The sequence below is a fragment of the Erinaceus europaeus genome, chromosome 4 (genome assembly GCF_950295315.1).
Source record: "Erinaceus europaeus chromosome 4, mEriEur2.1, whole genome shotgun sequence".
In the NCBI taxonomy this organism is placed as follows: Eukaryota; Metazoa; Chordata; class Mammalia; order Eulipotyphla; family Erinaceidae; genus Erinaceus; species Erinaceus europaeus.
This window is the reverse complement of record NC_080165.1, coordinates 104927394-104952616: the sequence shown is the minus strand read 5'-3', so window position 1 is coordinate 104952616 and position 25223 is coordinate 104927394. Positions and strand designations below refer to the sequence as shown.

Below are 25223 nucleotides of genomic sequence, written 5' to 3'. Positions count from 1 at the left end.
AGGACTGATTAGAGCCCCCGGCTCCCCACCTGCAGGGAGTCACTTCACAAATGGTGAAGCAGGTCTGCAGGTGTCTTTCTCTCCCCCCTCTGTCTTCCCCTCCTCTCTCCATTTCTCTCTGTCCTGTCCAACAACAACGACATCAATAACAACAACAATATCTATAACAATAAAACAAGGGTGACAAAAGGGAATAAATAAATAAATATTAAAAAATATATATTATTTTTTAAAAAGACTGAAGTTATTCATTAAATAAATAAATAAATAAATGAAGGGCTGGAGGCAGCAGAATAGTTCTGTAAACAAACTCTCAGGCTCGAGGCTCTGAAGTCCCAGGTTCAATCCCAAGCATCACCATACACCAGAGCTGAGCAGGGCTCTGGTAAATGTCAAATAAATAAGTAAATAAATAAAACAGGGAGAAGCACAGGCCAGTGTGCTGTGATTTGTTTCCCAGCATAGGAAGTCATTTTGTAAAGGGCTTCTCACAGCCATGAGCCTGTGTCCTCGCAGCCACAGCTGCCCCCCCCCCCCGTGACTGTCTGTCTGCCCTCCCCCCAGGCATCGGGCTGGCATCGGTGGTGATCGAGACCTACCTCAACATCTACTACATCATCATCCTCGCCTGGGCTCTCTTTTACCTGTTCAGCTCCTTCACCACCCAGCTGCCCTGGACCTCCTGTGACAACACCTGGAACACAGGTCTCTGCCAGCTGGGGGGTTGCTGTGGGTAACCACCCACTGAGCCACCCTGCACCCTGGGATGTGAATGCACCCTTCCCCATGCATTTAATGCCTAGGCTGGTGGGGCTGAAGGCAAGGGGGCACCCGGAGCCTGGAGCATGGGACTTATTTCCCCTGTGATGTGTACCTGCCTTGTCCCCACAGAGCACTGCATGGATTTCCTGAACCGCTCGGCCCCTGCAGCTGGCACCTCCAACAACGCAACCTCAGCTGTCATTGAGTTCTGGGAGTAGGTGCTATGCCCAGGAGGGTGGATGTGGGGGCCCCCAGCACAGGGAGTCTGGATCTGGGGGAGCAGCACAGGGAGACTGGATGTGGGGGCCCCCAGCACAAGTAGACTGGATGGGGGCCAGCACAATGAGACTGGATGTTGGGTCCCCCAGCACAGAAAGTCAGGATAGGGCATCTCCCCACAAGGAGTCTGGATGTGGGAGGTGGGCCTCAGAGGGCTAGCTTGGGGCTCTGTCTCCAGCACTCACCCATCTTCTACCCCACCCCCAAGTCACAGGGCTGAGGGGACTTGCTTGCACCTGCACCTGCCCACCCATGTCCCCCCAGATTCAGTGTCTCCATGCACATGAAGCTATGGCACCCCCCCCACTCACCTGCATGTACCCACAGGCCACACTGCCTGCTATTTCAGGAGCTGCCTTTTATGCCAGGGTAGTTCTGGCAGCTTAAATAAATTGTATCTCTTATAATACAAGGAAAAATAGGGCAAGAGAGTGGGAGACAGAGAGGGAGAAACAGAGACATCTGCAGCCCTGCTCCACCACTTGTAAAGCCCCCCTTACCCCCACAGGTTGAGCCTGGGGGCTGGAACCTGAATCCTTGCACATGGTTACTTGTGTGCTTTACCTGTTGTGTCATCTCCCGGCCCTGGCAGTCTGAAAATGATCGAGGTGGGGCTGTTTACACCTGAGAAATCTGCAGCCCCCCCACAACCCCTGGCCCACACAGCCCCTCCACACACACATCTGTCCCTGTCTGATGCTCACACACTTGCCTGCCACCTGCACATACAAACATTTACTCTTCATCTATCTCTGCCTCTTTCACTCTCAGAGAAGTGTGCCTGAGTGAAAGGCAGTGCTCCCTGTGGGTTCCTGTGATTTCTGTCTCTGTAGTCTGTAGTCAAGGCAGGCAGAAGGACTGGGAACCCCAGGGGAGGTGGTGGAGGGGACAGGCAGGGTCCTAGGAAGGGGAGCTGGGTGTGGCAGGTCTATTGACCCCCTACTTCTGTGTGTCCATCAGGAGGCGTGTGCTGAAGATCTCAGCGGGTATCCAGCACCTAGGGGCACTGCGCTGGGAGCTGGCACTGTGCCTCCTGCTTGCCTGGGTAGTCTGCTACTTCTGCATCTGGAAGGGCGTCAAGTCTACTGGCAAGGTGGGGCAGCTCTGTGCTGAGGCCAGAGGGACATTGCGGGACAGAAGCAGTGGTTGGGCAGGGAGCAGGGGGAGCCTAGGGTAAGTTTAGTTCAAGTCCGGGAAGGGTTTCTTTGTCAGGGTAACTCTAAAAGAAATAATTCAAAATAAAACAGACCAGGGAGTCAGGCGGTAGTGCAGCTGGTTAAACGCAGGTGGCACAAAGCACAAGGACTGGCCTAAGGATCCCGGTTTGAGCCCCTGGCTTCCCACCTGCAGGGGAGTCGCTTCACAGGCAGTGAAGCAGGTCTGCAGGTGTTTCTCTTTCTCTCCCCCTCTCTGTCTTCCCCTCCTCTCTCCATTTCTCTCTGTCCTATCCAACAACAACGACATCATTAACAACAACAATAACTACAACAACAAAACAACAAGGGCAACAAAAGGCAATAAATAAATAAGTTAAAAAAATAAAACATAGCAAAAGAAATATGTTTTTCACATAGTTATTTATATAATGAGAAAGGGAGGGAGAGAGAGAGAGAGAGAGAGAGATTGAGAGAGAGAGAAGCAGAGCATCACTCTGGAACATGCAGTGCGTGGCACTGAACTCAGGACCTCATGCTTGAGAGTCCCCCTCTCACCCCACTGTACCACCTCCTGAGCATCAACATTCTACTGTTCTGCCATATAGATTCTTCTATATGTATTTGTCTGTGAAATGTGTCTTCCCAACTTACCATCACACCCTCTTCTGGCTTGCCTTTTTCTTTCCTTCCTTCTCCTTCTCTTTCCCTTTCCCTCTTTTGTAGTACTACTTCTCTTCCTTCTCCTTCTCCTCCTCCTCCTCCTCCTCCTCCTCAGCTTTCCTGCTGGCCCCTCACACCTGCACAGTTCCACTGCTCCCAGCAGACTTTCCCTCCTTTTCAACTTTAGAGAGACATAGAGAGGAGAGACACCACATCACCACCCCACTATCCACCAACCTCCCCCTGATGCCACCTATGGTGCTACAGTGCTCTCATATGGTGCCAGGCAATCGAACCTAAACCCTTGCACATGGAAAAGTGTGCCCTCTACGGGGTGAGGGAACCATTTCCTGGGCCAACCATTTGCCTTTTGCCCTTAACAGCATGTCAAGGAAGTAGCCAGCAAGTGGCTATGAAGTGCTGGGTCTCCTTCCAGCCACTGGAGGAGCTTCTACCAAGCATGGGTGATAGTGGTTCTGATGTGTAGAGGAAGTTCAGGTTTGAGAATATCAATTTTTTTCTTTAATTTTATGTATTTATTTGTTTACCAGAGCCTTGCTCAGCTCTGGCTGATGGTAGTGCTGGGGGTTGAACCTTAATTGGATAGAGCCTTAGTTATGAAAGCCATTTGCAGAACCATTATGCTGTGTCCCCAGCCTGAGAACACTTCTCACCCAGGGAGTCTGAGAGCTACTTCCTGCTCTGGGAGCAGGGATCTGTGGGGGATGGAGTGGCATCTCTGGTTCATGATAAGAACAGCAGTTATGGCAAGAGGGGTTGGAGGGCACAATAGATTATGCGCTGGACCCTTAAGCATGATGTCCTAGGTTCAATCCTGGTGCAAGAGTGATGCCTGCTTCTCTCTCTTTCACTAATGAAAATGAATCAGTCTTTCTTTTTAAAGGATTAACAGTGGTGTAACAATGCAAAAGCACTAGAGATAGTAAGAACCCAGGTACCTGTCCCATGGGACAAGAAGCTAAGCTGGGCCAGAGGCAGAGGGGAGCCCCCTGGGCCCCCATTCTTACAGAGACTTTGCTCCCCCCAACCAGCCCAACTCCAGCCCAATCTGCTCTCTGCCTAAGGGGGTTCACTGCAGTAGGGGGTGGGGGAGACCCGTCATGAGGAGGCACTGAGGAGGACCAGCGGCAGGGTTTGGAGAGTCTGGAGGTATCCTGGATGGGAATTTGGCTCCTCACTGCCCTTCCTGCCTGCCCCCCAAAGCCCTCAGGCTCTGCCAGGGGGAGGGGCAGGAGAGACACACTGCAGGTGCTCTATCCTACCCCAGGGCTTCACTGACCCTCCCCCTGGGGCCTCCCTACCCCACTATTCGCGGAGGCTCTGCTGTCCCCCCGGACTAGATTCCACTGTCTTTCCTCAGGGCCACACTGTCCTCCTCCCCAGGCCCTGCTGTCTCCCCTCTTCTGGGACCCTCCGTCCCACTGTTTCCCCCCCTTCCCCCTCCACCCACCGTCCCACACATAGAAGTGATGTGGCTCCCCTCCAGGTGGTTTACTTCACGGCCACATTCCCCTACCTGATGCTGATCGTCCTCCTGGTCCGTGGCGTGACGCTGCCTGGCGCCTACAAGGGCATCGTCTACTACCTTCAGCCCGACCTGCTGCGCCTCCAGGATCCCCAGGTAGCTGCCCATACTCCACCCCAGGCCACAGCCCACTTCCAGAATCTCTCACCCTGCCATCTCTCTCTGAGGCATCTTTGGGCCCAAAGGCAACAGGCATCCATGTGGAGGAGTTAGAGAAAGTGGAGCTGACCTAAAAAGAGACTGGAGATTTCCATGACACCAGCAACCAGTGTGGTCTGGGGGCATTGGAATGTATTTTCCTCTTTTTTACTTTATTTTTTATCACTAGGGTTTGTCTACTCTGGGCTGACTTTTTGAGATAGATGGATGATAAACAGATAAATGATAGACAAAGTGATAGACAGACAGATGATAGAAGATATACGGATGATAGAAAGCAGCATCAGCGGGGTCCTGGCTTGAACCTGGGCACCATGCATGGCAAAGCAGCACACTGACCAGGTGAGATATTTCACTGGTGTTTTCTTCCAACATGTATTATCTATGTGTGTGGTGTCTGTGTTTTAACAGTTTTTCAATGATAGAGAGGCTCCCTTTGGCACCTATACTATATCAGAAGCATTTTCTATGTTGTTAATAGCTTATTTTATTTATTGTAATGACAGAGAGACCAGCTGATGGTGGTGCTGGGGGGTTAAACCTGGGACCTCAGAGCCTCAGACATGAGAATATTTTGTAGGATCTTTATGTTGTTTCCCCAGCCCTCCATGTTGTTAAATTCATTTGTTAATGTCCTGTTACAAACACACACACACACACACACACACACACACACACACACACACACACACTATTCCTACACACATCACCTGCCCACTCATTCATTCATTCATTTATTCATTCACTCACTTACTTGGTAAAAGTCTACTGGGGCTTAAGGGCAGATGTTGCTCCCATATAAGAGCATTGCTGGCCTAGGCTGGTGGGGAAGGCAGACCAGGGTCCACACACCTGAGCACTCACACCCAGCCAGGTGCCCTAACATTCTCAACACTTGCACCACATTCCAGGACATTCATTCATGCATTGTGATTTGTTTGTTTGTTTGCCACCAGGGTTATTGCTGGGGGCTCAGTACATGTACCACTCCACTGCTATTGGCAGTCTTTTTTTTTTTTTTTTTTTTGACATAGCGTGATAGACACACACAGAGAGAGGTAGAAAGGGAGAGAGAGAAAAGGGGAGACACACACACACACACACACACACACACAGAGGGAGAGAGAGAGGCCTGCCACACTGCTCCACTGATTGTGAAGCTTCCCCCTTGCAGGTGGGGAACAGGGGTTTGAACCCAGGTCCTAGGACATGGTAATGTATGTGCTCAACCTGGTGCACCACCACCCAGTTCCTTTCTCATGCATCTTTTCAAACAATCATGTAGCCAGCTGCAGTGCACACTGTATGTCTTAGTCTCTCACTGCATCTCAGGTCACCTCCTAAGGGTGTTAGCAGTGGGTCACAGGCCACAGAGAGCACACAGCTTGTGGGATTCAGGGAAGGCCATCACCACTGCTGTGGAGAAATGCTGGGCCTCACCACTGGTGTGGAGGGAATGCTGCCTCTCTCGGAGCTGGGAGCGGCTCAGTTATAGTCATTTCAAGGTGATAGTCTCTTCTGTTTGCTGTTTTTGTTCCAAGTTCTTTCACGGCGAGTGCAGATGTCTGATCACAGCCCTTCTGGCCCTTGAGTTTTTCTTGTGGAACTTACTTGAGCATCCTTGGCCCATGGCCTGGCTGCTTTTTTCTTCTTCTTCTGATTACATTGTTTTTCGTTGTTGCCACTGGGGTTATCACTGGGGCTCAGGTCCTGTGCAACTCCACTGCTCCTGGTAACCATTCTGGTTACTTCAATCCTCTGGATACAAGGTGAGGGACAGAGAGCGGTAGGGAGGGAGACAGAGACAGACAGAGAAAAGAGGAGAGATACCCAGCACTACCCACAGCTCATGCAGCTTCCTCCCTGTGGGTGCTCCTATGTGGTGGCTCAGGGACTCAAAACCCAGGTCCCTGTGCACTGTAGTGGATGTGCTCTACTGGGTGATAATAAAGACTAAGCTGCATCAGGCCTGTAGTTCATTTATTTGTAGAGAGTTCTTAATTTTAACTTTCACACAGGGGGAGACAGAGCATTGCTGGGTGCTGGGGAGGGGCTGGAAACTGAAGGCTCACATGATGTGCAAGTCCTGGGTGCTGCTGCTGCACTGTGTCTCTAGTTCTTCTCTTTCCAGTGTAACCAAGTGGGCTCTTTGTCTGCCTGACTCCCCAAGCCCCCCCGCTTGTGGTGGATGTGTAATACCTCCACATCCGGGCTGGACAGAGCCTCTAGATTCTGCTTCCTGCTTCTGGCACTGTCCCCCCCAGTAGTGCCTCCCCCCACCTACCTCTCCACAAGGCAGGGTCTCTCTGTGCAGGTGTGGATGGATGCAGGCACCCAGATCTTCTTCTCCTTTGCCATTGGCCAGGGCTGCCTGACAGCCCTGGGCAGCTACAACAAGTACAACAATAACTGCTACAGGTAGGTGGTGGGGGGCTGCCCAGGTTCTAGGGGCCTCCCACTCTCAGAACCCACCAGTGACAAGTTGTCCCAGATTGGCATTGCTGGTCATCTCTCTCTCTCTCCGTCTCCCTCTCCCTCTTCCTCTCTTTCCCCCTCTTTTCTCTCTGTCCTGGGTTCTTGCCTGGGATGTCTGCCTGACTATCTCCTCCCCACTGTGACTCTCTGTCTCTTCTGTCTCTGTCCTATGTTCAACCCCTGCCCATGTGATGTGACGAGTCTCTCCTGCAGGGACTGCGTGGCCCTCTGCTTCCTCAACAGTGCCACCAGCTTTGTGGCGGGCTTCGTGGTCTTCTCCATCCTGGGCTTCATGTCGCAGGAGCAGGGGGTGCCCATCTCTGAGGTGGCCGAGTCAGGTCAGTGCCACTCTGTCCTCCAGCACCTCAGGGTGGGGGAAGGGAGGGGGTGCAGAGCCCGCTGTGAGTCTCAGAGAGTGGGCCAGGGTTGTGTCTGGGTAGAGAAGGGCTCTGTCACCCAGGGACAGGATGGAGGACCCTCAGGAAGCCGGAGGTCCCTTGCATTAGGGAACCATCCCCTGTTCCTCCTGCACACACCAGCACATATGCACATACACACATGTGCAAATAGCCACAGAAGACTCATCTGCACACACATGGATGACACAAGCAACTCACATGACCTCACACAAACATGTACACATGTGTGCAAAATCACGCATATGAATACATCTCTACACATGCGTGGGCACACATGCACGTTTTAATGTGTGGACCCCTAGCTGCACACAGCGCATGCACAGACAGATGCATGGCCCGCACATGCACACACAGCAGCCTGGCAAGCCGCCACCTGCGAGCAGAGGGTTGGTGTCCCCACAGGGCCCGGCCTGGCCTTCATCGCCTTCCCCAAGGCCGTGACCATGATGCCCCTGTCCCAGCTGTGGTCCTGCCTCTTCTTCATCATGCTCATATTCCTGGGGCTGGACAGCCAGGTACCATCCCTGCATCTGCAGTCCCGTGGCTCCCAGTTTAGGGCTCATGCTCGTGCTTGGTTGGGGCCCTGCAGGACCTTGTTCTGGAGGAGGCTGCCAGCTCTGGGGGGCCAGCCCCTCCCCTGCCCCCTCCCCTGCAGCCTGGGGTCCCCTCCCCACCCCCAGGCCCCAGGGACTGTTCACCTATTCCCCATGGCCTGAGGGACACCCCTCCCTCTACCCTTGTGGCCTGGGGGGTCCCTCACCCATTCCCTATGACTTGGGGTCCTTCTGCAGCCCCAGCCCTGCCCCCAGGCCTGGTCCCCTCTGTGGCCTGGGGGTCACTCACCTACCCACCCCCGGCCCTCCAGTTCGTGTGCGTCGAGTGCCTGGTGACCGCCTCCACCGACATGTTCCCACGGCAGCTGCGCAGGCGCGGGCGGCGGGAGCTGCTCCTCCTGGGCATCGCTGCCACCTGCTATCTGCTCGGGCTGCTGCTTGTCACTGAGGTCAGCGGGGCTCCGGGAGCAGGGGCATTGCAGGGGCTCAGGCTCAAGACCCGCACAGTCTGCAGATATACCCCCGCCGACCCCCCCTTCTGTTTTAAAAATTTGTTGTTCTCGTCTATTTTTATTGGATAAGACGAGAGAAACTCAGAAAGAGAGAGAGCTAGCTGTAGATCTGCTTCACAGCTCATGAAGCTTCCCCCTGTAGGTGGGGAACTGGCCCTTGAAACCCTGGCTCTTTGCTCATTTTAGCATGTGTTCTCTGCTAGGGATGCCACCGCCTGGATTCCTGTAAAGATTCTCTCTCTCTCTCTTTAATTATTTATGTCTGAAACAGAGATGGTGCCAGGGCTGAACCCGGGCCCCTGACCTCGCAGTAAATCCACTGTGCTTTCTCCCCAGCCTAAGCCCCCCACCAGATTAGCCTCCTGGTGTTGGGGGAGGGGCAGCTTGTGCTCACCTGCCCATCCTCCACCAAGCCCAGAGAGGGGATTCCCTTTCTGAGCGCCTCCAACCTCAAGCCTGGAGTCTCCTCCAGGGGGAGCCTGCACTGGGGGGGGGGGGGGTGTTTGGATGCAAGGAGTGAGTCCTCAGGATGCTATTGGCCCTGGGATTTGGGGGGTTCCAGGGCCATCTGAAGGGCTTTAGGGGCCATGGTGGGCTTTGGGGGTCTTCTAGAGGGTTTCCACATATTTCTAGAGGATTCTTGGGGATTTGGGGTGTCTCTGGGGGCTCTGTGGACCCCCCTGGGGGACTCAGGGGTCCTGGGGGTTTTGAGGGGCTCTGTGGCTGAGGGCCCTACCCTGCCCACACCCCATCTCCACAGGGTGGGATGTACCTGTTCCAGCTGTTTGACCACTATGCCTGTAGTGGGCTGTGTCTGCTCTTGCTTGCTGCCTGCGAGGTGGGCTGCATTGGCTGGGTGTACGGTGAGTGGGGTAATGGGGTACAGACAATGGGGGAAAAGGGGGCTGATGACAGGGGAAGGGGTCCCCTTAGTGGGGAAAAGGGGAATGATAAGAAGGGGAAAGAAGCCTGGAGAGTGGGTAAAGGAGTTGGGGGAGAGGGGGAAGGGGTTCTGATGAGTGGGGGCGGGGTGTGGGGGTGAGTGGTTGTGGGCCTAGTTCTGAGCTGGCTTTGCCTGCCCTCTGGTTTCTACAGCCCCCCATATTATTGCCCTGCCTCTCTGGGGGTTGATACCCACTGTGCAGATTTGCACATTTCCCTTTTCAAAAAAAAATTCATTTGAACGTCTATGTTTCTTTGATGTTAGAGAGGCAGAATTTCACACTGAAGGAGGGTAGAATGCTAGAGCCCCATTCCTATCCATGCAGCACCTGGTCTCGAACCCAGAGCCTGGGGCATGGCAGCTTTTCAGCCCACTGGCCGTCATCATGGTGTGTGTGTGTGGTGGGGGGGTGCTGGGTAGTGGCTAGTCAGCAGAAGGACGAGGAGCCCCTGCTGTCACACAGTGCCAGCCTGGCCACACTTTGCTGGGGACCTGGGACTCCTAGAGCTTGGAGCAGGGAGAGAGCAGAGCCGCTGGGCTGGCCTAACACCTCCTGTGTGAACCAGAAGTGGGTCCACTGTCTGTGGCAGGCACTCTGGGCTCTCATCTCCTCTGCCTGAGGTGGCAGTGTCTGCGTCCTGGGGTTCTCGGGCCTTGGCTTCTTAGTGGCAGCGCTGAACCCCCAACTCACTCCCCATCTGTGACTGGAGTGTAAGGACCCTCGTTGCTCCATGCTGACTCAACTTCCCATAGAGGAACTGCCCTGTCCTCAGTCCATCCTCACCCTTCCCCCCCCAAGGGGCTGACCGTTTCTATGACAACGTGGAGGACATGATTGGCTACCGGCCCTGGCCACTGGTGAAGGTCTCCTGGCTCTACCTCACCCCTGGGCTGTGCCTGGTATGTGCCCTGCTGGCCCCCCTTTCCTGCCTCCAGCTCTGGGGTTCTCTCCACCTGTCCAGTTACGGAGTTCCAGTCCACCCTCTCTGATATGCAGCATTCCCTGCCTTTCCTCTCCCATCTGCCTGCTCATCCACCATGATCTTGCTTTTCCTGGTGCTGTAGCACCTTCCATGTGGCTCCAGGGCTCCACCCTGTGCCAAATGCACCACAAGGCAGGTGCCCTGCCGGGGAGCTGTCTCTCAACCATTGGCCTCTGTCTGTTTTGAGTTCCCCAACCACCTCTTCCTCGTTTCATTATTATTTCTTTTAATTCACTGCTCTTGGATGACATTTTATGATATGAGAGAGAAAGAGAGGGAGAGAGGGAGAGAGAGAGAGAACCTCCCCCCCCCCAAAGAATCAAAACTCCCCCCAGGGTAGTGGGGGCTGGACTTGAACCTGAGTTGTGCACATGGCAAAGCAGCACGCTGTTCAGTTGAACTATCTCACCAGCTCATTTTTCTAAATTGAAAAAAGATTTATTTGGGCAGGGGTAGATAGCATAATGGTTATGCAAAGAGACTCCCATCCCTGAGGCTCCAAAGTCCCAAATTCAACCCCCCCTGCACCACCATAAGCCAGAGCTTGGCAGTGCTCTGGTAAAAAACAAAGACAGAACACGTTATTTATTACATATGAAAGACAGAGAGAAACAGAGATGAGGAGAGAAACACAGAGAGATGCCAGAGTGCCACCTGGTGCCTGTGGCCTCAAGCACTGGAGCCTGAACCAGAACCTCAACCCACATGCTCACAAGCCCACCGCTGCCCTCCCAGTTGAGCTGCCCCCCTCACCTCTGCCCTGCTGTCAAGGGGTAGGCTAAGGGTCTGTGTGGCCCCTGCCCACCTGTACCTGTCCCCTTCCCCCAGGCTACCTTCCTCTTCTCCGTGAGCAAGTCCTCACCCCTCAAGTACAACAACATGTACGTGTACCCGGCCTGGGGCTACTCCCTTGGCTGGCTGCTGGCATTCTCCTCAGTGTTCTGCGTGCCGCTCTCAGTCCTCATCACCTTCCTTCACAGCCGGGGCTCCCTCAAGAAGGTAGGGGGCTCACAGAAGGGGGCCAGTGGGTGGGGGACACACACCTCCATGCACAAGACCTAGGCTAGACCGCAGAAACACGCTCTCTCATCAGCTTTTTTCAAAACTGTCATATCAGTGATTTAATAACAATTGACAGGAATGCAAGCTGCCTCAAAATAGTTCACACCAACCCCAAGCTACTGAAAGAACTGCTGTAGACCTCACAGAATTCTCCAGACAGTTTTTTTCCCCCTTTATCTTTTGCAAGTTCTTGTATTTTAATTCTCTATATTCCCTGTGTGAGTGAAGCCATCCAGTAGTTGTTTTTTTTTCTCTCACTTTTTCTTTCTAACAGATCGAGAAATCATGAGGGAAGGGGGAGATAGAGAGACAGAGAGACACCTGCAGCACTGCTTTACTGCTCCTGAAACTTCCCCCCATAAGTGGGGAACAGGGTCTTGAACCTGAGTTCTTGTGCACTGCATGCTTCTTGTTAACATGCATGCTTAACCAGGTGCACCACCAACTGGCCCCTCATTTTTTCCTATATTTTGTTTTACTTAAATGTATTTTATGTATTTAGTTGTTGGATAGATACTAGAGAAACTAAGATGGAAAGGGGAGATAGGGAGAGAGGGAGAGAGAGAGACCCACACTGCAGACCTGCTTTACCACTCTTGAAGCTTCCCTGCCCCTTCCCCCCTGCAGATGGAGACTGGAGGCTTGAACCCATGTCCTATGCACTGTAGTGTGTATCATGTTATTGCCTCTCCTCAAATGCCTGTGCTGTCAGTCACTCACAAGGAGTCAGCTCCTGGGGACACAGGAGCAAACACCCTGCCTCTTCTGGGTCCCCCTCTTACCCTGTCTCTCCACAGCGCCTGCAACAACTCGTCACCCCGGACCCCAGCCTGCCGCAGCCCAAGAGATACCCACCCCTGGACAGTGAGCCTGCCCCCACGAAGGAGGGGCTGATGACAGTGGAGAAGGAGACCCACCTGTAGGGGACAAGAGCCTGTAGTCACTGCACCTCTGCCTGGAGGCTCCTTGGCCTCCTGCTGTCCTGTGGCCCATCCCCTCTGAAGGCTGAGGCTCTTGGGAGTCTGGGAGGGGAGTTTCCTGACAGAGCTGTGGCACCTGGGCATTGGAACTTTCTTGGAGAGCTGTGTGAGCTAACAGAGGTGCCTGCCTGGGGGGGCAGGAGGAGGCCAGCTGGCCATGCCACACAGAGTCCCCACCTGAGGACGTGGAGCCATGACATGACCAGGAGGTCGCACTACCTCCAGCGTAATTGGGGACTATCACCCATAGTGCCCTGGCTTTCACCCAACCCCACTCTCCCTGACATGTTGTGACCCATGAACTGCTCCCATGGGGGACAGACATGGCCCCTCTCTGCTCCCCACACCCCCTGTCTGCCATAAACCTGGCCTCACAGAGGAGGAAGCTGAGGACAGTGACTGCTGTCGCTCCCTACCCCCACCCTACACCTCCTTAGCTAACAAGCACGAATGGACACTTATATCCTCTGGCACCTGCCTCTGTCACCTGGCCAGGGTGTGTGTGTGGGAGGCGCTGTCCCCAGGCTGGGCCCCAGTGGCATGTCTCCTCCCAGCACCGCCTCCATCATCATCACATGATAGTGCATTGGGGATCTCTCTGTGTGTTGGGGTATCCTCTCTAGACCTGCCCCCACACATTCCATCTCCCCTCTGGTGGGGTGGGGGCTTGGGGTCTGAGGGAAACAGGTGCCCTCAGAGGATTGAGCAGAGGGTTTTCTCTGCCACCTTGCAAACCTCCCCATTCCCCCACTTGCCATGTCACTGCCCAGCTACACCAGGGTGGCTTCCTAGAGGAGGAAGCCGGGAACCACATGAGCCCCAGGTTTCAGAGTTCCAAGGTGGGAGGAGTGGGTGTACTGGGGCACAAATGGGGAGGGGTGAGAACACAGGGCACACAGGGTGGGGCGTGGGGAGGCTGTGGTGAGTCCCAGCCCAGGGCCCCCTCCCTGTATCCAGACCACAAGGGCCCTGTGGCTGAGAGGACAGGCATCTGGGAGCCAGCATTCTCTGCTGTGATAGCTGGGGCCCTGGTCCAGTGGGTCCTTTGCCCCACATGCCTGACTTCTGAGTAGCACCCTGCCTGCCTGAGAGGCCCCCATCCAGCCAGGCTGAGGGAGGCAGCCGTTCCAGTCCACTCCCCTCACTGCCTTCTCCGGGAAGGGTGTCAGGGATGGGCTTTAGGTGGCTCACAATGGACTCCCAACATGGGCAAAAGAGCAAGTATCTCACTCTGTGAATGTCCAGAGCACTGTGGCTAGGAGAGGACCCTGGGCAGTCTGCCGGTATTACTGTGTGTAGCCCAGGTTTGAATCCCGGCACCACTTAGGAGCAACCGACACCAGGAGAAGCTCCAATGTCACAGCACAGTTCCTTCCTCTGTTCCTCTCTTTGAATGAAAACATTAGCCTAGAAGCTGTGAGAGACACATGTATGAGGTCTCAACTCTTCAAAAGGAAAAATTAAAACGCAGAGATGGTTGTGTATTTGTGTGTGTGTGTGTGTGTGTGTGTGTGTGTGTGTGTGGTGTGTACACATCTATGGGTGTGCACAGGCAGTGGCTGTGCATGGGGCCCAAGGGCCACCCCCCTCCCAGGCTGTGTGACTTAGATGGCTGTTGGGACTTGTCTGTGAGTTTTGAAACAAGTGGTGGGGTTGAGTACACATGTTACCATGCATAAGGACCTGGGTTTGAGTCCCTAGTCCCCACTTGTAGGGAGGACACTTCACGAGTGGTGAAGCAGGTCTGCAGGTGTCTCTTTATCTGCCTCTGCTCTCTCTGCCCTATCAAATTAGAAAGAAAAAAAAAAAGGAAAAAAATGGCTGCCGGGAATGTTGGATTTGTTGTGCTGGCAGTGAGCCCCAATGATAACCCTAGTGGCAATAAATAAATAAATAAATAAAGGGAGTCTGGTGGTAGTGCAGTGGGTTAAGCACACTTGGTGCGAAGTGCAAGGATCGACGTAAGGATCCCGGTTTGAGCCCCTGGTTCCCCACCTGCAGGGGCGTCGCTTCACAGGCAGTGAAGCAGGTCTGCAGGTGTCTTTCTCACCCCCTCTCTGTCTTCCCCTCCTCTCTCCATTTCTCTCTGTCCTATCTAACAACAACATCAATAACAACAATAATAATAACTACAACAATAAAAAATAACAAGGGCAACAAAAGGGAAAATTAATAAATAAAAAGTAAAATAAAAAGAAGCAGTGTTACGATGAGCCTTCCATCCCCCACCCCCAGCCCAGCCCTGGCCCATCCTCACAGCCTGCTTGAAGATGAGTGAAGTCAGAGCCTGGGAGTGGGAGCCAGGACTCCAGGAGGGAACCCCTGACTTGAGCAGGAGTAGGGGCAAAGGAGAAAAACCTTAGGGGACCCTGAGCCTCGGGACATTGTCTTGGTCTCCTGTGTGGTTGTCACCTCTGTCTACTGCTGACTGATGGATCCTGGTACACCCCTCCCCCAGTCCCCAAGAAGTGCATCTCATCTCCAGCCAGGTGTGGTGCCAGGTCACATGGGGCCCTGGGCAGCCAGATGAGGTGTTTAGGGAAGGTCTGTTCTGCTCCTGGAGCCCCCACAATGTCCCTCTCACCAGGTAGGAGGGGTCTCTGGGTGGGATCAGAAGAGATAACGCTGGGAGAGAGAGGTGAGGGCTCACACAGGAAGCAGCAGCCAGTCTCACCATCCAGAGTGTGTGTGGGGCCTTTGACATGGGGCCTCCAGAGAGGGGAAGCCATGCTATGCTACGTCTCCATTGCTGCCTTATTTTGGTCTTCTGTCTCTGGTTGTCTCTGTCTACCGCCGCCACGCTAGCCCGGCCTGCTGGCGCCCCGAACCTTAACAACAAATGACGCCCACATGGACCTGACCTGCGTATCTCTCAGATAAGTGAAGACAATTTGGCTACCTATGTACTATGGCCTTCTCTTCTGCTTGTGAAGAGATCTCCAAAGGCCTCTGCCCTTTCTTCACGAGACTGTTTCGCTGTTTCTGGAACATTTATCTCTGGACCACTCCTTGGTTTCCGCCCAACGCCAGCCTGCAAGAATCCAACACCAGCCCGCAGCAGCCGGCTTTCCGCCGTGTGGCGTGGGGCATTGGGCGTGGGCTCCCTCCACACTGCTAGGCCGCTGGGAGCAGGGCAGCAGACATGGCAGGGCCATGGGGCAGGGCCGCGGCGGCCTATCATGGCCACTCTGGGGCACCTAGGCGCGCGCCTTCTGCACGGCTGGCCCACCCGCCCTCGAGCTATGAAGTCTGGGCAGATCCTGGGCCACCTGGAGACCGCGGGCTCCCTGCCGAAACTGGGCCCCCTGGCCAAGATCCTCAGCTCGGGTCTGAAGGCAGACGAGCTAGAATACGCAAAGATTTGTGCAGAGATCGAAACCTACAATTCATAGAAGTGAAGCTGCCCAAGAGGCCACCGCTGGACAACGCACTCCCTAAACGGCTAAGACAGTACAGATCTAAATTCGTGTTTGAAATGACATGTCTTTGTAACAAAAGTTTCTCCTTGTGTATTGAAGACCATGTGTATGTGTGTGTTTCAAGTTTGGTAGCATTAACTTTAAGGTTAAAAATATAACTTTAAGGCTATATTCTTACCAGACAGAGTTAAATAAAAAAAGGTTTTCAACGTAATTCTCATAAAGATAAAATTAACTTACATTTAAAGTCTGAGGTAAAAATTAGTTTAAATATCAATATATTTTAACTAAGTTGGTAAAAAAAAAAAAACCTGCACACACCTAGGGTGTGTCTCCATCTTGAATGGGTGTAACAAAAGGTTAAAAAGACATTGTTGATATATAAAACTCTCAAATTCCTTCTCAATTAGAAACGTTAGATTGTGCTATGGTTATGCTAATAATTCTCATGCCTGAGGCCTTTTTCTTTCTATGGTTCATGTTTGCCTTTCCACGTTTTATTGTTTGAACTTTGAATAGCCTTAGAATCGTGCTGGAAGGGACTTCCAATTGTGATAGTTATCAATTGTGGTAAACTTCTAACCTGCTACAAGTTTTGTTTCATAAGTAAGTGAATTGCAGCTGTCAAGTTCTCTACAGAAAAGCAGAATTCCGATGGCTGACATTCCCCATCGAGACAGACGTACAACAATTCACCCCCTGGCAATTCTTCGGTGGACATCTGCTTTGGACTTCTATCAGACTCACTGGTACACCTCGGACACTTTGCACAAAACTAGTGGCTTCCCTTTATGCTGCTGGGTTTCTCAAAGACTGACTGCAGCCATGCCTTGGGACTCTAGGCCTCACCCTCCCCCCATGCTATAAAATGCCCGTCGAGGCAAGTACACCCCCCAGAGGCAGGAAATGTTTTTTTTTTAAGCTGATAAAGTTTTGCTCAGAGGCAAAAAATGGCCCCCTCAGGCCTTCCCTTGGCAGCACACTGGTTCTTGTTACTCACTTACATGTTTCTCCACGTTTGTGCCAGTTTCTTTTTTTTGAAAATGCCTGTACGATATAGGTTTCTGTTCACCCCACACCCCTGATACTGTGGTCATTTAGTTAAAAAGAAAAGGGGGAATATGTTGGTATTCTTCGTTTTGGTTTGGCCCCCTTCCCCTTACCTCTGAGAGAAATGGTTTGGTCCTTGCTAGTTTCGCACCCCATTTTCTCCCCGCCCTGTATGCTAAGGACATGCAGAGTCCCAGCAGCGGCAGAGAAAGAATGATAGGGAAGTACATGGTGTGGTGATTTGCCCGCTCGTGAATAAAGATTAACCTGCAGCTTCTCAGCCCAGTTGTGTGTCCCCGAGTCTGTCTCTGTCTACCACCGTGACACTAGCCCGGCCAGCTGGCACCCTCAAAACTTTAACAACATCTTTCTTTCTTTCTTTCTTTCTTTCTTTCTTTCTTTCTTTCTTTCTTTCTTTCTTTCCTTCCTTCCTTCCTTCCTTCCTTCCTTCCTTCCTTCCTTCCTTCCTTCCTTCTTTCCTTTCTTTCTTGATTGTGCCACCAGTTATCTCTGAGACTTAGTCCTTGCATGGCTCCACTGCTCCTGACAGCTTTTTATTTATTTATTTTATGGAGAATGAGGCATGGGGTTTGGGGCTGGGAAGATAGACAACTGCAGCACGATTCCATTGCTCATGACTGGCTGAACATGCCCATGCCTGAACCCAGGCCCTGTGTACTTACTTGGGACACCACCACCTGGCCCTCTCTGCTGTTTCTAGCAAGCTGCTCCACTGCCAACACAGCACTAGTACTCCTTTCAGGGATTTAGCTTTCTTGTTGCATTGTGGGCTGCCTGGAGGTGATGGTGCTTTCATTTCTCCAGCACCTATTTTCTCATGCCTGCCTTTCCTTGCTAACCTGAGAGGTGTAGGAGGCAGGCTCTCCTCCTTAGTGGTGAGTGGAATTCTGACCTTGCACTGTGAATATCATGGTTGACAGGGTTGTTTGTGTCATGGTTTTGCATCCACCAGCACAATTCCACTGCTTCCAGAATTTTTTTTTCTATTTCCTTTTAATTTCAGAGGGACAGAGACAGAGAGACTAAGACTATAGCACCACTCCATTATTCATGAAGCTTCCCCTGGTGCTATGCTACTCCCATGTGGTGCTTGGGACTTGAACAAGTGTCTTCTCTACTGTGTGACCTATCTTTCAGCCCCTGATGTAGGATTTTAATTAAAACCATTTATCAAGTTACAAAGTTTCTTTCTGTTCCAAGATTATATGTGTTTAGAATCAAGAAAACAGGGAGTCAGGTGGTAGCACAGCAGGTTAAGTGCAGGTGGTGCAAAGTGCAAGGACCGGCGTAAGGATCCTGCTTTGAGCTCCCAGTTCCCCACCTGCAGGGGAGTTGCTTCACAGGTGGTGAAGCAGGTCTTCAGGTGTCTATCTTTCTCTCCCTCTCTCTGTCTCCCCCTCCTTTCTCCATTTCTCTCTGTCCTATCCAACAACGACGACATCAATATCAACAACAATAATAACTACAACAACAATAACTACAACAGCAATGAAAAACAACAAGGGCAATAAAAGGGAAAATAAATAAATATAAAAAAATCTTTTAAAAAAGTGACAAAAAAGAATCAAGAAAACAAGCTGAATTGCACTGATGACAGTGACTCTGTTGAGATGTTCCTCCTGTGTTTCTTTAGTCTGACAGTGTGGTGAGTTATGCTAACAGATTAATATTTGACCATCTTTTAATCTCTGAAGCAACCTGAGATCATGACGTTTTATATCTTTGTTTTTTTTTAAATTTTACTTACAACTTTTGCATTTATGTTCACGAGCAAAAGTAGACAAAATGTTTCCTTTTTAAAACTTCATTTTGCTTGATAGGGCAGAGAAAAATTAAGTGTGAAAGACACCTGCAGACCTGCTTCACCACTCATGAAGCATCCCCCCTGCAGGTAGAGACCAGGGACTTGAATCCAGGTCCTTGTGTATGAGAACACAAGCGCTTAACCAAATGTGCCACTGCTTGGCCCAATAATAGTTTTCCTGTCTCATATAGTCCTTGTCTGGTTTAGTTTTTTGTTTTTGACATTATGTATTGTCATACTTCAAAAAGAGTTTGGGTTTTTTTTTTTCTTTTTTTTTTTTTTTTTAATTATTTTTTTTATTTATTTTTTTTTATTTAAGAAAGGATTAATTAACAAAACCATAGGGTAGGAGGGGTACAACTCCACACAATTCCCACCGCCCAATCTCCATATCCCACCCCCTCCCCCGATAGCTTTCCCATTCTCTATCCCTCTGGGAGCATGGACCCAGGGTCATTGAGGGTTGCAGAAGGTAGAAGGTCTGGCTTCTGTAATTGCTTCCTCGCTGAACATGGGCGTTGACGGGTCGGTCCACACTCCCAGTCTGCCTCTCTCTTTCCCTAGTAGGATGGGTCTCTGGGGAAGCTGAGCTCCAGGACACATTGGTGGTGTCTTCAATCCAGGGAAGTCTGGCTGGCATCCTGATGACACCTGGAACCTGGTGACTGAAAAGAGAGTTAACATACAAAGCCAAACAAATTGTTGAGCAATCATGGACCCAAAGCTTGGAAGAGTGGAGAGGAAGTATTAGGGAAGTACTCGCTGCAAACTCTAGTATACTTCTGCTTTCTTACTTTGGTGCCATACTCCAAACTCAGTCAATTTCTGCTTTGCGTTTCTACTTCTTCTTCCTTTTTTTTTTTTTTTTTTACATGCATAACATTCCCCAGATTCCCATTTAGCAATACAACCCCCACTATTTCATTCATCATTTTTCATGGACCTGTATTCTCCCCACCCACCCACCCACCCCAGAGTCTTTTACTTAGGTGTAATACTCCAATTCCATTTTAGGTTCGACTTGTGTTTTCTTTTCTAATCTTGTTTTTCAACTTCGGCCTGAGAGTGAGATCATCCCATATTCATCCTTCTGTTTCTGACTTATTTCACTCAACATGATTTTTTCAAGGTCCATCCAAGATCGGCTGAAAACGGTGAAGTCACCATTTTTTACAGCTGAGTAGTATTCCATTGTGTATATATACCACGACTTGCTCAGCCACTCATCTGTTGTTGGACACCTGGGTTGTTTCCAGGTTTTGGCTATTACAAATTGTGCTGCCAAGAACATATGTGTACACAGATCTTTTTGGATGGATGTGTTGGGTTCCTTAGGATATATCCCCAGGAGGGGAATTGCAGGGTCATAGGGTAGGTCCATTTCTAGCCTTCTGAGAGTTCTCCAGACTGTTCTCCACAGAGGTTGGACCAATTGACATTCCCACCAGCAGTGCAGGAGGGTTCCTTTGACCCCACATCCTCTCCAGCATTTGCTGCTGTTACCTTTTCTGATGTGTGACATTCTCACAGGAGTGAAGTGATATCTCATTGTTGTCTTGATTTGCATTTCTCTGACAATCAGAGACTTGGAGCATTTTTTCATGTGTTTCTCAGCCTTTTGGATCTCTTCTGTGGTGAATATTCTGTCCAATTCCTCCCCCCATTTTTGGATGGGGTTATTTGTTGTCTTGTTGTTGAGTCTGGTAAGCTCTTTATATATGTTGGTTATTAAACTCTTATCTGATATATGGCATGTAAAGATCTTCTCCCATTCTGTGAGGGGTCTCTTGATTTGGGTAGTGGTTTCTTTTGCTGTGCAGAAGCTTTTTAATTTGATGTAGTCCCATAGGTTTATACTTGCCTTAGTCTTCCTTGTAATTGGATTCGTTTCATTGAAAATGTCTTTAAAATTTATGCGAAAAAAAGTTCTTCCAATATTTTCCTCTAAGTATCTGATAGTTTCTGGTCTAACATCCAAGTCCTTGATCCACTTGGAATTTACTTTTGTATTTGGTGAAATACAGTGATTCAGCTTCATTCTTCTGCATGTTTCAACCCATTGTTTCCAACACCATTTGTTGAAGAGACTCTGCTTTCCCCATGTAATAGTCTGGGCCCCTTTGTCAAAGATTAGATGTCCATAGGTGTGGGGCCTCATTTCTGGGCTCTCAATTCTATTCCACTGGTCAGTGTGTCTGTTCATGTTCCAGTACCAAGCAGTTTTGATGACAATGGCCCTATAATATAGTTTGAGATCTGGCAGTGTGATGCCTCTGGTTCTGTTCTTTTTTCTCAAGATTGTTTTGGCAATTCTAGGTCTTTTCTGGTTCCAGATAAACATTTGTAGCATTTGTTCTATTCTCCTAAAAAATGTGCTTGGGATCTTGATGGGGATAGCATTAAATTTGTAGATGGCTCTGGGTAATATATTCATTTTGATGATGTTAATTCTTCCAACCCATGAGCATGGAATATCTTTCCACTTCTTTGTGTCTTTTTCAATTTCTTTGAGTAGTGACTCATAATTTTCAGTATACAAGTCTTTCACTTCTTTGGTTAGGTTTATTCCTAGATATTTTATTGTTTTTGTTGCTATAGAAAAAGGAACTGATTTCTGGATTTCAATTTCTTCTAACTTAGTGTTTGCATAGAGGAATGCCACTGACTTTTGAATGTTAATTTTATAGCCTGACACATTACTGTATTGCCTGATGATTTCCAAAAGCTTCTTGCTAGATTCCTTAGGTTTTTCCATGTATACTATCATGTCATCTGCAAATAAGGAGAGTTTGACTTCTTCTCTTCCAATCTGTATTCCTTTAATTCCTTTCTCCTGCCTGATTGCTATGGCAAGAACTTCCAACACTATGTTGAATAGTAATGGTGATAGTGGGCAGCCCTGTCTAGTACCTGATCTGAGTGGATATGCTTCCAGTTTTTCACCATTGAGTATGATGTTGGCTGTAGGTTTGCTATATATAGACTCCACTATCTTCAGGAATTTTCCATCTATTCCTATTTTTTGTAGTGTTTTGATCATAAAGGGATGTTGTATTTTGTCAAAGGCTTTCTCTGCATCTATTGATATGACCATGTGGTTTTTGGTCTTGCTTTTGTTGATGTGGTGGATCACATTGATTGATTTACGTATATTAAACCAACCTTGCATGCCTGGGATAAACCCCACTTGGTCATGATGAACAATCTTTTTGATATACTGCTGTATCCGGTTGGCTAGAATTTTGTTCAATATTTTCGCATCTATGTTCATTAGAGATATTGGTCTGTAGTTTTCTTTTTTGGTTGTGTCCCTGTCTGCTTTTGGTATCAGGGTGATGTTGGCTTCATAGAAGCTGGCAGGGAGTATTCCAGTGTCTTCAATCTTCTGGAAGACTTTTAAAAGTAGAGGTATTAGTTCTTCTTTGAAAGTTTTGTAGAATTCATTTGTAAAACCATCTGGTCCAGGACTTTTATTTTTGGGAAGATTTTTGATAACTGTTTCAATTTCATTAGCTGTGATGGGCCTGTTCATGTTATCCACTTCCTCTTTACTTAGTTTTGGAAGTTGGTAGGTATCTAGGAAATCATTCATTTCTTGCAGGTTCTCTAGCTTGGTGGCATATAGTTGTTCATAGAAGCCTCGCATGATATGTTGAATTTCTGCAGTGTCTGTTGTGATTTCTCCTCTTTCATTTACTATCCGATTTATTTGGGTCTTCTCCTTTTTTTGTTTTGTGAGTCTGGCTAAAGGTTTGTCGATTTTGTTTACTCTTTCGAAGAACCAACATTTACTTTCATTGATCTTTTGTATGGTTTTCCTATTCTCAATGTTATTTATTTCTGCCTTAACTTTAGTAATTTCTGTCCTTCTGGTTGCTTTAGGATTCCTTTGTTGTTCTTCTTCTAGGTCTTTAAGATGTGCAATCAGGCTGTTTATTTGTGCCTTTTCTTGTTTCCTAATGTGTGCTTGTATAGCTATGAACTTCCCTCTTAGGACTGCTTTAGCTGTGTCCCAAATATTTTGATAGCTTGTGTCTTCATTTTCATTGAACTCTCGAAACATTTTGATTTCTTCCTTGATTTCCTCTTTGACCCAGAAGTTGTTAAGAAGTGTACTGTTGAGCTTCCACATTTTGGCACTGTTTCTAATCTTTTGTTGATTGTTAAGTGTTAGTTTAATTCCACTGTGGTCTGAGAAGATGCTTGGGATGATTTCAGTGCTCTTGAATAGGCTGAGGCTGTCTTTGTGGCCTAACATATGGTCTATCCTTGAGAATGATCCATGTGGATTTGAGTAAAATGTGTATTCCAGTTTCTTGGGATGAATGACTCTGAAAATGTCCAATAGTTCTAGTTTATCTATCTCTTCATTTAGCTCCCTTATGTCTTTATTGATTTTCTGCCTGGATGATCTGTCAAGTTGAGATAGTGGGGTGTTGAAGTCCCCTACTATGATTGTGTTACTGTTAATATATTGCTGTAGCTCTTTCAGTAGAAGTTTGATGTATTTAGATGGCTTCTCATTGGGTGCATAGATATTAATAATTGTTAAGTCCTCTTGATTGACTGATCCTCTGAGCAGTAAGTAGTGTCCATTCCTATCTTTTTTAATCTTATCTATTTTAAAGTCTATCATGTCAGATATGAGAATAGCTGTTCCTGCCCTTTTTTGTGGGCCATTGGCTTGAATGATAGTTTTCCATCCTTTCACTTTAAGTCTGTGTTTGTCTTGTTGCGTTAGGTGAGTTTCCTGTAGACAACATATTGTTGGGTTGTGTTTTCTGATCCATCTTCCTACTCTGTGTCTTTTAATAGGTGAATTCAGTCCATTGACATTTATTGATATCAAAGATTGAAGATATTTTAACGCCATTCTTGTAGAGTTTTAGAGTGTTTTGATATATGTTCTATTTGTGGTGGTCTGGTTGTTTATAGGAGACCTTTCAGAAATTCTTTCAAGGCAGGCTTGGTGATGGTTGCTTCCTTCAACTGTTGCTTGTCTGAGAAGGCTTTGATGCTTCCATCTAGTCTGAATGACAATCTAGCAGGATATAGTATTCTTGGCTGAAAGCCTTTCTCATTGAGCACTCGATAGATATCTTGCCATTCTCTTCTGGCCTGTAGTGTTTGTATGGAGAAGTCTGCTGCTAATCTTATGGGTTTTCCTTTGTAGGTGACTCTTTGTTTTTCTCTTGCAGCCTTCAGGATCCTTTCTTTATCCTTATTCCTTTCCAATCTAAGTATGACATGTCTTGGTGTCTTTAGGTCTGGGTTAATTCTGTTTGGGACCCTCTGGGCTTCTTGAATCTTTATGTCTTTGGTGTTGTCTAGACTAGAGAAATTTTCAGCTATTATGGCCTGGAGAATGCTTTCTTCCTCCCCTTCTCTTTCTTCCTCTGGTAAGCCAATAATGCGTATATTGTTTCTTTTGAAGTCATCCCATAGGTTGTTTTCAGCATCTCTTAATCTCTTTTTGAGATCTCTTACTTCTTTTTTAGTTGTCTCTAATTCATCCTCAATCTTGCTAATTCTGTCTTCAGCCTCATTGATTCTATTCTCTCTGCCCTCTACTGCTTTCTGGAGTTCATCTATTTTGTTGCCCTGCTCTGATACTGTTTTAGCTTGTTCAGTTAGTTGCCTTCTTAGCTCAGCGATTTCAGCTTTCAGCTCTCTAATAACCATGAGATAATTAGAATTTTCTTCCATATTCTCATTTGTTGTTCCTGCATTTCTGATTACAATTTTTTCAAATTCTTTACTCACTCCTGTTATTATTTCCTTAGCTAATGTTTGGATGTTGAACTCGTTGTTTTGTGCTTCACCCTCTGGAGGACTTTTAGCTGGACTCTTGTCCTGGTTCGAGTCTCCAATATTTTTTCTTGTTGTTTTAACCATTTTATATAAGTTAACAGTTTTTTCAATCCCTGAGCTGGAGTTCAGTGGTGTAAAAGCCTTTTTTTTTTCCCCTGTAGGCTATGGGAGCCTGAGGGCTTTTAAACTATCAATAGGCTTCTTGGCTTAATCACTGACTCCTGACCAAGAGATAAAGCAGGGTGTGGCAGAGATACTCCAGTGGTTATGCAAAGAGACTTTCACAGCCCCTCAGCTATGCCACCGAGAGGCATAGGTCTTCTCCTGAGTTTCCCGGTCAGATCTCTGTACCCTGGTGTCCCTCCCTGTTGCTGCTCCAGACTCTGAGGGCAGTAGCAATGGAGACTCAGAGTTGTACTTGGTGAGTCTCTGGGGAGCCTCCTCCTCCCTTCAGCTGTCCCCTTGTTGTGGAGCAGACTGGAGGTGGTGTCTCCACTGACAAACTGTCGAACTAAGCAGCCACTTAATCTCTCCTTAGGCCCCTCTCTCCTCTCTGTCACCAGCCACGCGTGTTTGTACTCACGGGTGATTTACTGGGTTCCTGTGGTCATTCTAGTCCTGTCCTGT

At 49.0% G+C, this 25223-nt stretch overlaps 1 protein-coding gene across 9 annotated transcripts in view; it reads left to right on the top strand.

The window, feature by feature from the left end:
• Positions 1-13975, top strand: part of SLC6A12 (solute carrier family 6 member 12) — a 30984-nt gene extending 17009 nt beyond the window's left edge. For 7 of the 9 annotated variants that reach the window (XM_016189624.2, XM_016189626.2, XM_060190315.1 and 4 more), the window contains 12 exons: positions 565-705; positions 892-976; positions 2002-2134; positions 4366-4500; positions 6878-6981; positions 7252-7376; positions 7860-7972; positions 8323-8460; positions 9284-9386; positions 10266-10366; positions 11278-11448; positions 12309-13975. In XM_016189624.2, coding sequence (XP_016045110.1) covers positions 565-705; positions 892-976; positions 2002-2134; positions 4366-4500; positions 6878-6981; positions 7252-7376; positions 7860-7972; positions 8323-8460; positions 9284-9386; positions 10266-10366; positions 11278-11448; positions 12309-12434 — 1475 coding nt within the window. In that variant the 3' untranslated portion in view covers positions 12435-13975. The remainder of the gene's footprint in view (positions 1-564; positions 706-891; positions 977-2001; positions 2135-4365; positions 4501-6877; positions 6982-7251; positions 7377-7859; positions 7973-8322; positions 8461-9283; positions 9387-10265; positions 10367-11277; positions 11449-12308) is intronic. The other 2 variants (XM_060190317.1, XM_060190318.1) reach the window with 2 other exon arrangements.
• The last annotated feature ends 11248 nt before the right edge of the window (positions 13976-25223 follow it).